At 42.5% G+C, this 15,271-nt stretch overlaps 1 protein-coding gene across 1 annotated transcript in view; it reads left to right on the forward strand.

The window, feature by feature from the left end:
* Positions 1-313: 313 nt before the first annotated feature.
* Positions 314-15,271, forward strand: part of B3GAT2 (beta-1,3-glucuronyltransferase 2) — a 97,390-nt gene continuing 82,432 nt past the window's right edge. Inside the window, exon 1 of the mRNA XM_002714531.5 lies at positions 314-1,033. Within this exon, the coding sequence (XP_002714577.1) occupies positions 443-1,033 (591 nt within the window). The 5' untranslated portion in view covers positions 314-442. The remainder of the gene's footprint in view (positions 1,034-15,271) is intronic.

Consider the following 15,271-nt stretch of genomic DNA (forward strand, 5'->3'; position numbering starts at 1 on the left):
CCGGGGGCCAGCGGCTGGAGCCCCCTGGTCCACAGCACCGCGGGGCGCGAGCTTCGAGGCGCACCCCGTGCCGGCTCCCACTTCGGAAAAAGCGCCGCGAGGACCTACGCTGTCGCCGCACAACTCCGGGGCCAGCAGCGCGCCGCTGCATCGAGTTCTGCCTCCCGCCGGCTCCCCCGGAGAGCGGGACACCGCGTGGTGCCCACCGGCACTCCACGCAGCGTGGCTTCTGCGCACCTGCGCCGAGCCCCGGCGCCCAGGTGGTGAGCCAGCGAGGCTCCGGGTCCTCTGCCGCGCCCCCCCCACCCACCCACCCACCCCTGGCTCCATGGAAAGCGCGCTGGCCAGCGCCGCTCCCTGAGTCCGGGCGCAGCCGCCGTCCAAGCTGCACACTGGAGTTCCAAGGCTCGCCCCTCTCTGGGGCATCTGGGAAGCGCGCACCATGAAGTCCGTGCTGTTCAGTCGCTTCTTCATCCTCCTGCCCTGGATCCTAATCGTCATCATCATGCTCGACGTGGACACGCGCAGACCCGCGCCCCCGCTCACCCCGCGCCCGTACTTCTCTCCTTACGCGTTGGGCCGCGGGAGCGCCCGCCTCCCGCTCCGCAGGGGCGGCCCGGGGCGCAGCCCGGAGAAGCGCAATGAGTCTCGGGCCCAGCCGCCGCCCCAGCCGCAGCTGCCCACCATCTATGCCATCACGCCCACCTACAGCCGCCCGGTGCAGAAAGCCGAGCTGACCCGCCTGGCCAACACCTTCCGCCAGGTGGCGCAGCTGCATTGGATCCTGGTGGAGGACGCCACGGCGCGCAGCGAGCTGGTGAGCCGCTTCCTGGCGCGGGCCGGGCTGCCCAGCACGCACCTGCACGTGCCCACGCCGCGGCGCTACAAGCGGCCTGGGCTGCCGCGCGCCACGGAGCAGCGCAACGCCGGCCTCGCGTGGCTGCGCCAGAGGCATCAGCACCAGCGCGCACAGCCCGGCGTACTGTTCTTCGCCGACGACGACAACACCTACAGCCTGGAGCTTTTCCAGGAGGTAGCAGCCGGCCCCATACACCTGGGAGTTGGGGGTGGGAGGGTGGGAGGCGTGGCGGGAGAGGGTCTCGGGCCGGCAGGGTAGCGGGGGAAGCCGCACTCGGGTCCCCTTTTGCGTTGGCTGCACTTTGGAGTTCTCAGTTCTCTGTGCGTGCCTTCGGGACTCGCGTGGAGCCGCTCCTCGCCTGAGGTGCAGGAGGTGTGGGAAGGAGTAAGAAGGTCAATGTAGCTCAAGGGAAGGAGTGGGTCCCGGACGTTTGCTGTCTCGAGGCTCGGCGTGGGGACCTGCTCGGACCGATCTAAATGTGGAGCACCAGGCAGGGAGGGGCCGGCACAGGAAGGGAATGGCTGGGCTTGTGCTTAGATGCCCCTTGGCATATACAGGTGTGCGTCTCACCTGGAGAGGGAGAGACGAAAAATCAGCCTGCAGACTAGTTTCTCTCCTGCAACCCTCTGCTTGGAAATGATTGTTAGTGAAAGCATGGACGTGTCTGGTGGTCTGGCCTCCATCTCTCTCCTACACACCGGAGAAAGGTCTGTTTGAGACTCAGAGTACCTCTGACTCTCAAGAAAACCCTGCCATTATGTTTCCGCGCCGCCCGAGGTATCATCTGGGCTGCCCGCTTTCTTTCCTCCACCTTTCTCCCAGGCCTCCCCGTGGCAAGTAAGCCACTGGCCGCTGCGGGGGCCGCTGAGTCCCGGTGCTGTGGGTGGGGTCCCCCTGCTGCCGAGGCGGCCTGGGCAGGCAGCCGACTGGCACCGTGTGGCGGTGGGGGTGTATGTGTGTGTAGTCTGCCGATGAGGCTGGGTTGCGTGGTTTTGTCGATTTTTCTTCTCAATTAGAGCTAAATGAACTCCTGATCTCCTTGACCTCCCACGAGATCATTGCTTTCCTCCACCTGAAATTCTTGGCCATCCTACCTCTGAGATCCACTGCCCCGCCTCCTAATCTGGGCGTTGAGAAAACACTGAGCGAGACGCGGTGAACTCCTAAAAGACGCTGCGTGTCTAGGAAGCAGCTGGTCTGCGCACACACGCACACATGCCGCTACACACACTTTCATCTTGATCGCTCCATTTTGCTTTCTTAACCTCAGGCAGACCTATTCTGGATCCTTCCAGGTTAATTTTTCTATCTCGCTTGTAAAAATCCATTTCTTAGAGATAATTGCCGACTTCTTCACCTTCATCAATAAAAGAAGCAATCGTTTTCCATCTTCTCCCTCCTTTCCCCATGTAGCGAGAGAAATAAATGAGCTCGCCATGGTATAGATGGCCTTTATTATCACCCAGGTTAAAGATACCATCTGATTTTGAACTTGGACTTTTATTTTCTCCACTAAGGAGGGGCTTATATTCTGAAGCAAAGGCCTTTAATTTCAGTGTCCGTAGTTTTAAAACCCCAGTGTCTTTCCCCACCTGCCTTCCTGTACGAATTAGAAATTGCCTCCCTGTGAAACATGTGGCCCCGCAGAGGGAAAAGAGCACACTTGAGCTTAGGTAGCCTTGTTGGGGCTGGATTGAAGCGGGAATGATTCCACCGTCCCCGGCTGCTGGCCTGTTGACAGGAGGTGTCGGGTGGTGGAAGGGTGGGCACATGCAGGTGCTGGACCGACTCAGTCTTCCTTTGATGCTTCCCAAACTGAACACAGGGCTTGTTGGTGTAGGAGAAAAAAAGAGGTTGTTTTTTTTATTAGTCCACAGTTTGAAGGGAACAAGATGAAGAGGAGAGGACAGAAGGAAAAATAGTCTTGGCACGATGGAAATTATAAAGAAAAATGCAGGAGAAACTTCCAAGACACTAAAATTGTGTATGATTGGAAATAAAATTATCTTAAAGTGAGTGTGTGCACCCACCTATTGTTCATGGAGAAGTACAAAGCATACAGGGTTTTTTGTTTTTAAATTTAATGTGTATGGCACACTCAGAATTTGACTTCTGTATCTCCTGGGTGTTACTCTCAGACAGAAATCTTAGGGCTAGCACCTTCCTTCCCCCCGCTGACAGATGTTTCTGACAGATCAGACCTCTGTTTGCCAATTACATGTGTGGTGGTACATGCAGTCTTCCTTATTGAAATTCCTCTCCTCCCCTCCCAACCTTCAATGGCAAGCCCCACTGAATTCATTAATTAATGAAATTTTAAAAAAAATTTATTTATTTGAAAGAAATCTCCCATCTGCTGGTTCACTCCCCAAATGTCCACAACAGTGGGGCTGGGTCAGGCCAAAGCCAGGGGCCCTGAACTCAGTCTGGGTCTCCCACATGGGTGGCAGGGACCCAGGTCCTTAAGCATTACCTGCTGCCTTCCAGGGAGTGCACCAGCAGAAAGCTAGAATACGAGCAGAGCCTGGGCTCAAACCCAATGCTCTGATATGGGATATGGGCTTTCCTAGCACCATCACAACCACTGCACCAAATGTCTGCTCCCGAGATTAGTGAAACTTCTGCAATTTTAAACTTGTGTACTTTCCATAATTTAAAATTTAGTTTCCTTAAGATTATTGAAAAAAAGGGAGTGACAAAGAGATCTTCCATTCTTTGTTTCACTCTCCAAATGGCCACAACAGCAGTGCTGGGGCAGGCTGAAGCCAGGAGCTTCTCCCAGGTCTCCCAGGTGGGTGCAGGAGACCAAGCACTTGGGCCATCTTCTACTGCTTTCCCGGATCAGTAGCAAGGAGCTTGATCAGAAGTGGAGCAGCTGGGACTCCAACTGGTGTCCATATGGGATGCCAGCATTACAATGGTGGCTTTACCGGCTGGCCCTAGTTTCCTTTCCATCTTTAGGTTATTCATGGGGTGATGGGCCATACGTGCATACTGGTGCTTGGATGATTCCATGTGGATTACAATGTAGTCACTGTCCTTGGAGGAAAGGGAGGACCAGATGAAACTTTTAAAACCTGCAGCTTCTGGGGGGAAAGCAAAGATGCTGATGAGGGATGCGGTAGGCCTGAGGCGTGCTCATCTATCTCAGCCCTTTATATTGTGCATGCACACAAATTAGTTCTTAAGTAATTCACAGTACTAAAGAATGTCCCAAGTCAGGCTTCATTTTTTATTCATAGTGCTTCTAATTTCCATGGTTGATGTTAAAAGTAGATAAGATAAAAGGAAAAATGAACCAGGTACAAATTAGCTCACTAAGTATTGGCTGCAAATGAAGGCAAGTAAAGGATGAAAGGTCTCCAAATTAAATTAAAGACACAACAGGCAATCTGTGTTTAATTATTCCTTCCTGGTAACTGGAATGGTGCATTTTGCTCCCATACAGCTAACTAATTTTCAGCCTCCTTTTTCAACTGAACTCTGCTGCCAGGAAAGAAATGTTTGCACTGAACAATCCTGTATTAACAGCCAAGTCCATTTGCAAGGGAAGCTGAGTGTGAGCCCCAGAAACTGGGCTGGCCCTTGGAGGAGATGGTAGGGGTTTTTGCAGCTTTCCAGTACCTCAGCAACTCCTGTTTTTCCTGTGGCACTGATGGGGTTATGCACTAGGAATCACAGGTGATCCTGCCTGCCTGCCTGCCTGCCTGCCTGTACACCCAATCGATCTAGCTCCCTGGAAAAGCTTATTTGCAAAGGAGTTAGGCTGCTTTAATAAAAGCCACAGCTACAGATAAATGTGACTTGCTCTCTCATCGTATTTTCAATAACACTATTGATCAGCCTTCTGTTCTTCACTAGAAAACCTTCAAAGATTTCCTCAAAGTGGGTGCTTTTCAGGTGAAGTTCGTTTCACCTTTGGAAATCAATTGCATTGAAAGGTTAAAAAAATAGCACTTTCCAAGCAAGGGGGGAAAAAAAGCTTTACATTTTTTAACCTGAAATTTAATGAGGTACGACTGGAAGACAGGCCAGCACTGAGATACTTGTGGGGCTAGTGAAAGGAACAAAGAAATCTTCATCTCGAAGATGTTTCTGGAAAGCAGTGAGGTGCAGGGGCCCCTTGTTTGACTTTTTCTCTTGCACATTCTCAAGCTTCTGTGTGCTACGCAAGGTAGAGTTGAAGTTTATTTCTGTCTTGCTGCTTTTCTGAAGCCTTCCTGTGCTTCCCCCTTTACGTACGGCTTATTGGAGCCATACCCAATGGATACTTGGGTTCACAGTGGTTGGCACTTTTCCCCCTCAATAGTAACTCTGTAAAGCTTTCCTGAAAGAAGACTTATGCTTACCTATTTTACATCCTTCTACAATTACTTGCTTTAATTATCTTTTTAAATTTAAGAGACCTAGGAGATTCCCTTCAATGTAGCATAAAAATTTTATTTTACCTGAAATGTGCCCCTTAGGTCTTATTTCTCCCCTTCTGGAAATATATTAATGGTCATGCCGTAGGTCTGATAAAATGTGAGACTTTTATAAAAATATGTATATAAAACTATAGCCAATTTCCCTAAGCTATAAATGTTAAATCTATAGATTACTTTTCCTGAATGTACAGTACTTGACAGAGACCTTTGGAGACCAGCAGTTTTTGTTTGGGCTTTGATGTTTTAATGGGCCAGAAATAACAATTTGGCTTTAAAAGACCTTCTCCCTTTTGCCTTTTCCTATTGTCTTTTCTCATTGGTCTGCCTCCCTCCACCTACTTTTTCTGATATTATTTCAGGAATAGACATACAAATATGTTCAGATTATTGTTTGGTGTGATGAAAGTTATGTCTTTACCATTTAGGCTGTTGTTTGCTTCTTTCTCAAAACTATAGTAGGTGGCTCCATTTTCTTCTGTCTTCTCCGTTTCCAAATTACAGGCTGGTAAATTTTCTCCTGTGTGAACAGTAATGGAATAGTAATTGCTTTTAAGGCCTGCTGCAAAAGCAAAATAGAAGAAGTGAAGTCAACCATCTTCTTTACTAAGTGTTCCAGGTGGTATTCAGGTTGTGCATTGTATTGCATGGAACTCAAAAATGCTCAGAAATATCTATTCCAAATCTTTTGGACTGTGGTGGAATGTTCACTCATGCTCAGTCTGTGTAAGTTAACACATTATTGTATATTCATTTGCAGTGCTGTTGAAGCATGAAATTTAAGTTTTGCATGGTTCTCAAATTCTCCCCTAAAGCTCAAAATGATTACACCAGTCCATAGATGGGCAGTAGATAGGTTTGAATAGATTTCCAATTCACAGAAATCAAACTAAGATAACTCATCATTCATGTCTGGTAATCTTTGTGTACAGTTTAAAATAAATGTTAACCATATCCTTTGCAAAGAATATAGGCAAAATATAGCTGACATCAATAGAGTGTGTACTGGCCGGCGCCGCGGCTCACTAGGCTAATCCTCCGCCTAGCGGCGCCGGCACACCGGGTTCTAGTCCCGGTCGGGGCGCCGGATTCTGTCCCGGTTGCCCCTCTTCCAGGCCAGCCCTCTGCTGTGGCCAGGGAGTGCAGTGGAGGATGGCCCAGGTGCTTGGGCCCTGCACCCCATGGGAGACCAGGAAAAGCACCTGGCTCCTGGCTCCTGCCATCAGATCAGCGCGGTGCGCCGGCCGCGGTGCGCTGGCTGCAGCGCGCCGGCCATGGCGGCAATTGGAGGGTGAACCAACGGCAAAGGAAGACCTTTCTCTCTGTCTCTCTCTCTCACTGTCCACTCTGCCTGTCAAAAAAATAAATAAAATAAAAAAAAATAGAGTGTGTACCATGGGCGATAGAACCACCCTTAAGGGTTTTATGCATATTGATTTTATCCTCACAGCACTCCCTCACGTAGGTATAGTGCTGTTCCTGTTTGTAGGTTTTTCCCCCCACGCTGATATGGATATTTAGGCACGAGCACAGTTCTTTGGTGAGTACAAGGTTTTTTAAAAAGTGCAACATGACTGTAACACAGTTGTTTAAACCTCTGATCAATATAATCCACATCCTTATTTTAAACTAACATTGGGAAGTAATTTGAAAAGACCATGTGACTCTTTAATGGCAGAGAGAGGAATCTGAACCCAAATGCTCTGGTTCTAGAGCCTGTGCTGGTAACTGCCCTAAAGCTTGTCTCATTGAACATGTGCAGTCAGGTGGAAATAAGGCATGGGAAAAAGGGAAGAATTGGAATAACAGGAGTCTTCTGGTGGTGTTGCAATTTGATACTCTGCCATTCTTTTTTCTAAGTATCTTTTCATCTATATGAAAAGCAAAGTTGCAGGGAGAGGGAGAAGAGAAGAGGTGGGAGGTGGAGAGAGATATCTCCCATCCACTGGTTCACCCCCTAATGCCCACAACAGCCAAGGCTGGGCCAGAGAGAAGCCAGGAACACCACATTCCATGCAGATCTGCCATGTGGGTGGCAGGGGCACTTGTACCATCATCCACTCCCTCTCTGCATGCATTAGCTAGAAGCTGAATGAGATGTAGAATAGCTGAGACTCAAATCAGCACTCTGATATGGAATGCTGATGTCACAAGCAGTATCTTAACCCACTGTACCACTACACCTACATCTATTCTACCATTCTTTGAATTCAAGTTATCTGTGATGTGACTAGGTCAGCTTTTATTTCTCTCTTGTGAGTTTTTTCTCTTATTCAGTTTTTTTTTTAATTTTATTTAAAGTATAAAAATTATATATTTCATATATACAGATTTAGGAACATAGTGATTCTTCCCACCATTCCTTCCTGCCCACCAATGCTCCCACCCTTCTTCCTAATCTCTCTCCTACTCCTACTCTTAATTTTTACAAAGATCTGTTTTGTTTCCTTTATGTTCATATGATTGACCCTAGAGTAAGTAAAGAGTTCAACAAATAGTATGAGGAAAAATAACATTGTTCTTCAACAGTAGATGTAAGGACTGTAAATAATCAATGAATCTCAGATTTCACTCCAATACCTTACATTTTAGATACTCTGTTAGTTACTACAGCTCAGGGAAAACTATGGTGTTTGTCTTTTGGGGACTGGTTTATTTCACTAATTATAATGATTCACTAAGTGTAATGGTTTCCAGTTTGCATCCATTTTGCTGCAAAAGACAAAATTTCATTTTTTTGATACTAAATAGTATTCCATAGTGAATATATGCCATAATTTCTTTATCCAGTCATTAGTTTATGGACATCCAGGTTGATTCCATATCTTAGCTATTGTTAATTGAGCTGTGATGAAGTAGGGGTGCACATAACTCTTTCATATGCAGATATCATTTCCCTTGGGTAAGATACCAGGAGTGTGATGGCTGGGTCATATGGTAGATCTATTTTCAGCATTCTGAGATATCTCCATGCTGTCTTCCACAATGGTGGTACCAGTTTACATTCCCACCAGTGGATTAGGGTAGCTTTCCCCCCACATCCTCATCAGCATTTATTGTTTGTTGATTTCTGTATGACAGCCATTCTAAATGCAGTGGGGTTAAACCTCATTATGATTTTGGTTTGCATTTCCCTGATAGCTAGTAATCCTGAGCATTTTTTATGTCTGCTGGCCATATGAATTTCTTTTTTTTTTTTTTTTTTGAAAAATGTATGTTCAAAACCTTGCCCTTAACTGGATTGTTTGTTTTGTAGTTGGTGAGTTTCATGAGCTCTTTATAGATTTTGGATATTAATCCTTTATCAGTTACATAGTTTGCAAATATTTTCTTCCATTGTGTCAGTTGCCCCTTCACTTTGCTGAGTATTTCTTTTGCAGTGCAGAAGCTTCTCAATTTGATGTAATCCTATTTGTCAGTTTTGGCTTTGATTTCCTGTATGCTGGAATCTTTTCTAAGAAGTCTTTGCCTGTGCCAATCTCATGTAGGGTTTCCCCAATGTTCTCTAGTAATTTGATGGTCTCATGTCATAGATTTAGGTTTTTCATCCATTTTGAGTGGATTTTTGTGTAAGGTGTAAGGTAGAGGTCTTGGTTCATACTTCTGCATATAAAGGTCCAGTTTTTCCAGCACCATTTGTTGAAGAGACTGTCCTTGTTCTAGCAATCAATTTTAGCTCCTTTGTCAAAAATAAAGTGATAGTGGATGCATGGATTGATATCTGGAGTTTCTATTCTGTTCCATTGGGGTCTATATGTCTTTTTTTTTTCACCAGTAGCAGGCTGTTTTGATTATAACTGCTTTGTAGTATGTCTTGAAATCTGTTATTGTGATGCCTCCTGCTTTGTTTTTGTTGTTTAAGATTGCTTTAGCTATTTGGGGTCTCTTGTATTTGCATATGAATTTTACCATCATTTTTTCTAGGTCTGAGAAGAATGTCATTGATATTTTGATTAGCATTGCATTGAATCTATACATTGGTTTTGGTAGTATGGACATTTTGATGATATTCTTCTAATACATGAACATGGAAGATTTCTCCATTTTTTTAATGTCTTCTATTTTCTTTAGTGTTTTCATAATAATCATCATAGAGATCTTTGACATCCGTGGTTAAATTTATTCCAAGGTATTTGATTTTTTTGTAGCTATTATGAATGGGATTGATCTTAGAAGTTCTTTCTCAGTCGTGGCATTTTCTGTGTATACAAAGGCTATTGATTTTTGTGTGTGAATTTTATATCTTGCCACTATATCAAGCTGTTTTATGAGTAGCAATAGTGTCTTAGTGGAGTCTTTTGGATCCCCTATATATGGAATCATGTTGTCTGCAAATATGGATAATTTGCCTCCTTTCCAATTTGTATCCATTTGATTTCTTTCTCTTGCCTAATTACTCTAGCTAAAACTTCCAGGACTATATCTAATAGTAATGGTGAGAGGTGACATACTTGTCTGGTTCCAGATCTTAATGGAAATGCTTCCAACTTTTCTCCTATTTAATAAGGTGCTAGCCATGAGTATGTCATAAATTGCCTTGATTGTGTTGAGGAATATTCCTTCCATACCCAGTTTGCTTTAGGTTTTCATCGTGAAAGAATGTTGTGTTTTATCAAATGCTTTCTCTGCATCTATTGAGATAACTATATAGTTTTTGTTCTTCAGTTTGTTAGTGTGATGTATCGTATTTATGGATTTGTGAATGTTGAGCCATCACTGCATACCAGAGATAACTCCTGCTTGTACTGGATAAATGATCTTTTTGATGTGTTGTTAGATTCAATTGGCTAGCATTTTGCTGAGGAATTTTGTGTCTGTGTTCATCAGGGAAATTGATCTATAGTTTTCTTTTTTTATTGTATCTTTTTCTGGTTTAGGAATTAAGGTGATGCTGGCTTCATATATGGAACTTGAGAGTATTCCCTTCCTTTCAGTTGTTTTGAATAGTTGGAGAAGAATTGGAATTAGTTCTTTAAATGTCTGATAGACTTCAGCAGTGAAGCCATCTGGTCCTGGGCTTTTCTTCGTTGGGAGGGTATTTGTTACTGATTCAGTTTCCTTCTTGGTTATTGGTCTGTTTAGGTTTTCTGTGTCTTCATGGCTCAATTTAGGTGGGTGGTCTGTGTCCAGGAATCTATCCATTCCTTCTAGGTTTCCCAATTTGTCGACATACAGCTCTTGGTAGCAATTCTGATGATTCTTTTTCTTTCTGTGGTATGTATTGTTATATTTCCTTTTTTGTCTCTGATTTTACTTATTAGGGCCTCCTCTCTGTTTTGGTTAGTTCCAGTGGTGGATCAATTTTGTATTTTTTTTTCCGAAAAACCAGCTCTTCACTGCACTGTTCCTTTGTATTTTTGGTTTCTCTAATTTAAATATTTTTTCTCCTACTAATTTGGGGTTTGGTTTGTTGTTATTTTTCTCAGTCCTTGAGATGCATTGATAGCTCATTTATCTGTTGCCTTTCCAGTTTCATGTAAGTACTAATTGCTATAAACTTTCCTCTTAACACTGATTTTGCTGTATCCTATAATTTTTATGTATTGTATTATCGTCATTTGTTTCCAGAAATTTTTTGATTTATCTTTTAATTTCTTCTAAGACACACTGTTCATTCAGGAGCTTGTGGTTCAGTGTCCATGTGTTTGTCTATGTTCTAGACATTCTTGAGTTGTTAGTTTCCAACTTCATTCCATTGTGGTCAGAAAAGTGCATGGTATGATTTTGGTGTTTATGAATTTGTTGAGAATTGCTTTATGGCCTTAAATATGGTCTATCCTAGAGAAAGTTCCATGAACTGATAAAAAGAATGTGTATTCTGCAACTTAGGATGGAAGGTTCTATAGATATCAGGTCCATTTGATCCATAGTTCAATTAGCTTTCTTTTTGTTATTTCTTTATTGATTTTCTATCTAGTTGATCTTTCCATTGATGAAAGTGAGGTATTAAAGTCTCCCATTACTATTTACTGGAGTCTGTCTCCCTTTAGATCTATTAACATTTCTTTTAAATAGCTAGGTGACATGTAATTAGGTGCATGTATGTTTATAACAATCACATCTTCCTGTTGAATTGATCCCTTAATCATTACATAGTGCCATTCTTTGTCTCTTTTACCAGCTTCTGTGTTAAAGTCCATTTTGTCTGATATTAGGATGGCTACACACCAGCTTTTTTGGTTTCTGTTAGCATGGAATATCTTTTTCCATCCTTTCACTTTCAGTCTACATATATCTTTGTTAGTGAAATGTGTTTCTTGTAGGCAGCAAATAGATGGGTTTCTTAATCGATTCAGCCAATCTGTATCTTTTAACTGGAGAGTTGAAGCCTTTTACATTCAAGGTGACTGTTGATTAATAACAACTTGGCCCTGCCATTTTGCTATAAATATTTTTATTATTTACTTTGAATTCCCTTTGTTCTTTTACTGGGAGATTTCTGCCTTCCTGTTCTTTCATAGTAGTGACCATGTTTCTGTGTTTCTGTGTGTAGCACATTCTTCAGCATCTTTTATAAGACTGGACAAGTGGTGACAAATTCTTGCAATTTCTGTTTGTAATGGAAGGTCTTTATTTCACCTTGATTCATAAATGAGAACTTTGCAGGGTACAGTATTTTTGGATTGACAGTTTTTTCTCTTAATATTAGGATTATGTCTCTCCATTCTCTTAGCCTATAGGATTTCTGATGAAAAGTCAACTGTGAGTCTAATTGGAGATCCTCTGAAAGTAATCTGGCATTTCTCTCTTGCACATTTTAGAATCTTTTATTTATGTTTTACTTTTAAAAATTTGACTATGATGTGTCATGGTAGAGATCTTTTCTGGTCATGTTCATAATCAGTTCAGTGTACCTCATGTATTTGTACATCCCTTTCTTCCAATTAGGGATGTTTTCTGTAATTATTTCTAATCCAGTCTTCGTTTCCACACCTTTAGAACCTCCTAAGATCCACATGTTGGTTTGTTTAATAGTATTCTGTAAATCTCCAACACTTTCTTAAATTTTTCTAATTTTTTTGGTGGTTGTTCCAGCTGAAAATTTTCCAAAGATTTGTCTTCTAGGTCAGATATTATTTCTCCTACCTCACCAAGTCTGTAAATTTTCCACCACATTTGTATGTGACATATTGAGTTCTTCATTTCTAGTATTTCATTTTGATTTCTCTTCAAAATCTCAATTTCATGGGAGAATTTTTCATTCATGTCATGTATGGTTATTTTAATTTGTGGATTTGCTTATTACTCCTGAGAAACCCTGTGATTAATCTTTTGAATTCCATTTCAGTCATTTCATTAATCTCTTCATCTTCACATTCTAATATTGAAGCCTTGTTGTGTTCCTTCGAGGGTTCATGTTTTTTTCCTTATTCTTATGAGACTGTTGTCTTTGAGAGAAGCTATAGCATTTCTCTCCAAACCTGTTCTGATAGGACAAAATATCTTCAATTTCTTTGTATTTGAAAGTGGTATTTAAATCATACCATTAGAGTTTTCTTCTGGATACTCTTATGCTCTTGTGTAAATCTATAAATTTAAAAGGATACATAGCAGTGTGAACAGCATGCTTTCCTTTCATTTTTATTTTCACTTTTTGCATCTGGCTTTCATAGTACAAATATTTCACCTTTAACATTTTTCTGTAGACCTTAAATAAGGTAGGTAGTAAATAGGTAGAAAAACTATAGTGTTTGTACATCTTGTCATGCTAAGAAATAGTTGTACAAGGGGGTCTTCAAAAATTTTGTGTAAAATGTATATTATGAAGAAACTGCATAAATTGGAAATTTTTTAAAACTAGCATATCCTTCTTGTTTATGGTTGCTGCATCTTATAGCCTACTGAAGAGACAATGATGTGTCTGAGACCTGTTTTCCCTGCACGATTTGTTTCCACTAATGTAAGTGTGTATGTATGTGTGCGTATATGTGTATGTGTTGTCTCTGCTAGGCACACATGCCATACATTTAGATTCTTCACTCCTGCTGAATCCTCACATCCTGAACTTCCTCTCTTTCTAAACTGTTAGCTAAAATTATACATATTTATGGGGTAATATGTGATGTCTTGATGTATGTTTGCATTATACAGTGCTTAATTCAGGGCAAACATAACTATCTCTTCAAACATTTACCATCTGTTCATGGTGAAAACATTAGAAATCATCTTATCGAGCTTTTTAATATACATATAAAAATACATTTTTGTTGGACTTCTTTCTCCTAACTATAACTTAGTACCTGTTAGCACTTCCCTCTCCCCTGTTCTCTCCAGTCTCTGATATTCACCATTCTACTCTCAATTTCTATGATACAATTTTTTTAGATTCTACATAGAGAGTAAATTCAGGCTTATGTTCCTTTGCCTGTCTAATATCACTTAATATAATGATCAGTAAATTCAGGTGTTCATGCTTTTATGGATCAGTAGTATTCCATTGTGTGTATGTATCACATTTTCCTCGTTTTTCACATTTTCATTGTTCACCTGTTGATGACCACGTACATTGTTCCCATTTGCTGGCTACTGGAAACAGTGCTGCGCTGAACACGGGTGTGCAGATGTACGTGTTGGCCATTAGTATGTCTTCCTCTTAAGGCCTTTTCAGACCTGTTAGCCAATTTTCAATTGGATTGTTTGGTCCTGTGCTTTTTTGAGTTCCTTATATATTCTAGATACTAACTCTTTGTCCAATATATAGATTGCAAACATTTTCTCCAGTTCTGTAGGCTGTCTCTTCATTCTTGATTGTTTCCTTTGGTTTGGTGTCTGATTAAAAACAAAAGATAAGTGGCCATTTCAGTGTTTTGAAGTGTTTCCCCTGTGTTTTCTTCTAGTAGTTTCCTGGCTTGAGCTCTTAAATTTATGTCTTTAATCGATTTTTAGTTGATTTTTGTACATAATTTGATTCTTCTACATATGGATATCCAGCATCCCCAGTACCATTTATCAGAAAGACAGTCCCTTCTCCAATGCATGTTCTTAAATAGGTTGTTTGGCTATAGATGCATAGATTGATGTTAAGGCTGTCTATTCAGAAAGGTTTCTACCTTCTAATGCTTTCTTTTTACTTGTTAGTATATTTCTCTCAGTTTGAAGACTCCATTTAACATTTCTTGTAATACAGGTCTGGCGGTGATAAATTCCCTCAATTTTGTGTATGGGGAATGTCTATCCTTCATATCTAAAGGATATCTGTGCTTGGTACAATTGTCTTGTTTGGCAGTTTCTTCTATCATAACTGCAAAAATCTCATTCCACTGTCTCCTGGCCTATAGACGGTTACTGATAACACATCTGCGCTCAGGAAATTCAGACACCTTATATGTTACTTGTTTTGTTTTCGTCTTGCAGCCTTGTGAACCCTCTCTTTAACCTTGGAGGGCGTGGTTGTAATATGTCTTGACTTAGACTTAGTTGAGTCTTCCTGGTGACATTCGGCCTTCATGTTTCCGGGCAGTTGCTTCTTTGTTCAGGTTTGGGAAGTTTTCTGTTATCATCTCTTTGAATATGCTTTCCACCCCTTTGCCCCCCCCCCCTTTTTTTTGACAGGTAGAGTTATAGACAATGAGAGAGAGACAGAGAAAGGGAAAGGTCTTCCTTCTGCTGGCTCACTCCCCAAATGGCTGTTATGGCCGGCACCGCACAGATCCGAAGCTAGGAGCCAGGTGCTTCTTCCTGGTCTCCCATGTGGGTGCAGGGGCCCAACCACTTGGGCCATCCTCCACTGCACTCCTGGGCCACAGCAGAGAGCTGGACTGGAAGAGGAGCAGCTGGGACTAGAACCAGCACCCATATGGGATGCTGGCACTTCAGGCCAGGGCGTTAACCCACTGCACCACAGCATCAGCCCAGTGACAGGCTCTTATCACTCAGATTCATTATGTTTGGTAATCTATGTGGGTTTCTGAGAGGGGGGTATCTTTCCCATGTTTGAGCGCTTAAGAGCAATGCGGTATACCAACTCTAGCCAAAGGAAAGACACCCA

Source organism: Oryctolagus cuniculus, chromosome 5 (assembly GCF_964237555.1).
Source record: "Oryctolagus cuniculus chromosome 5, mOryCun1.1, whole genome shotgun sequence".
Taxonomy (NCBI): Eukaryota; Metazoa; Chordata; class Mammalia; order Lagomorpha; family Leporidae; genus Oryctolagus; species Oryctolagus cuniculus.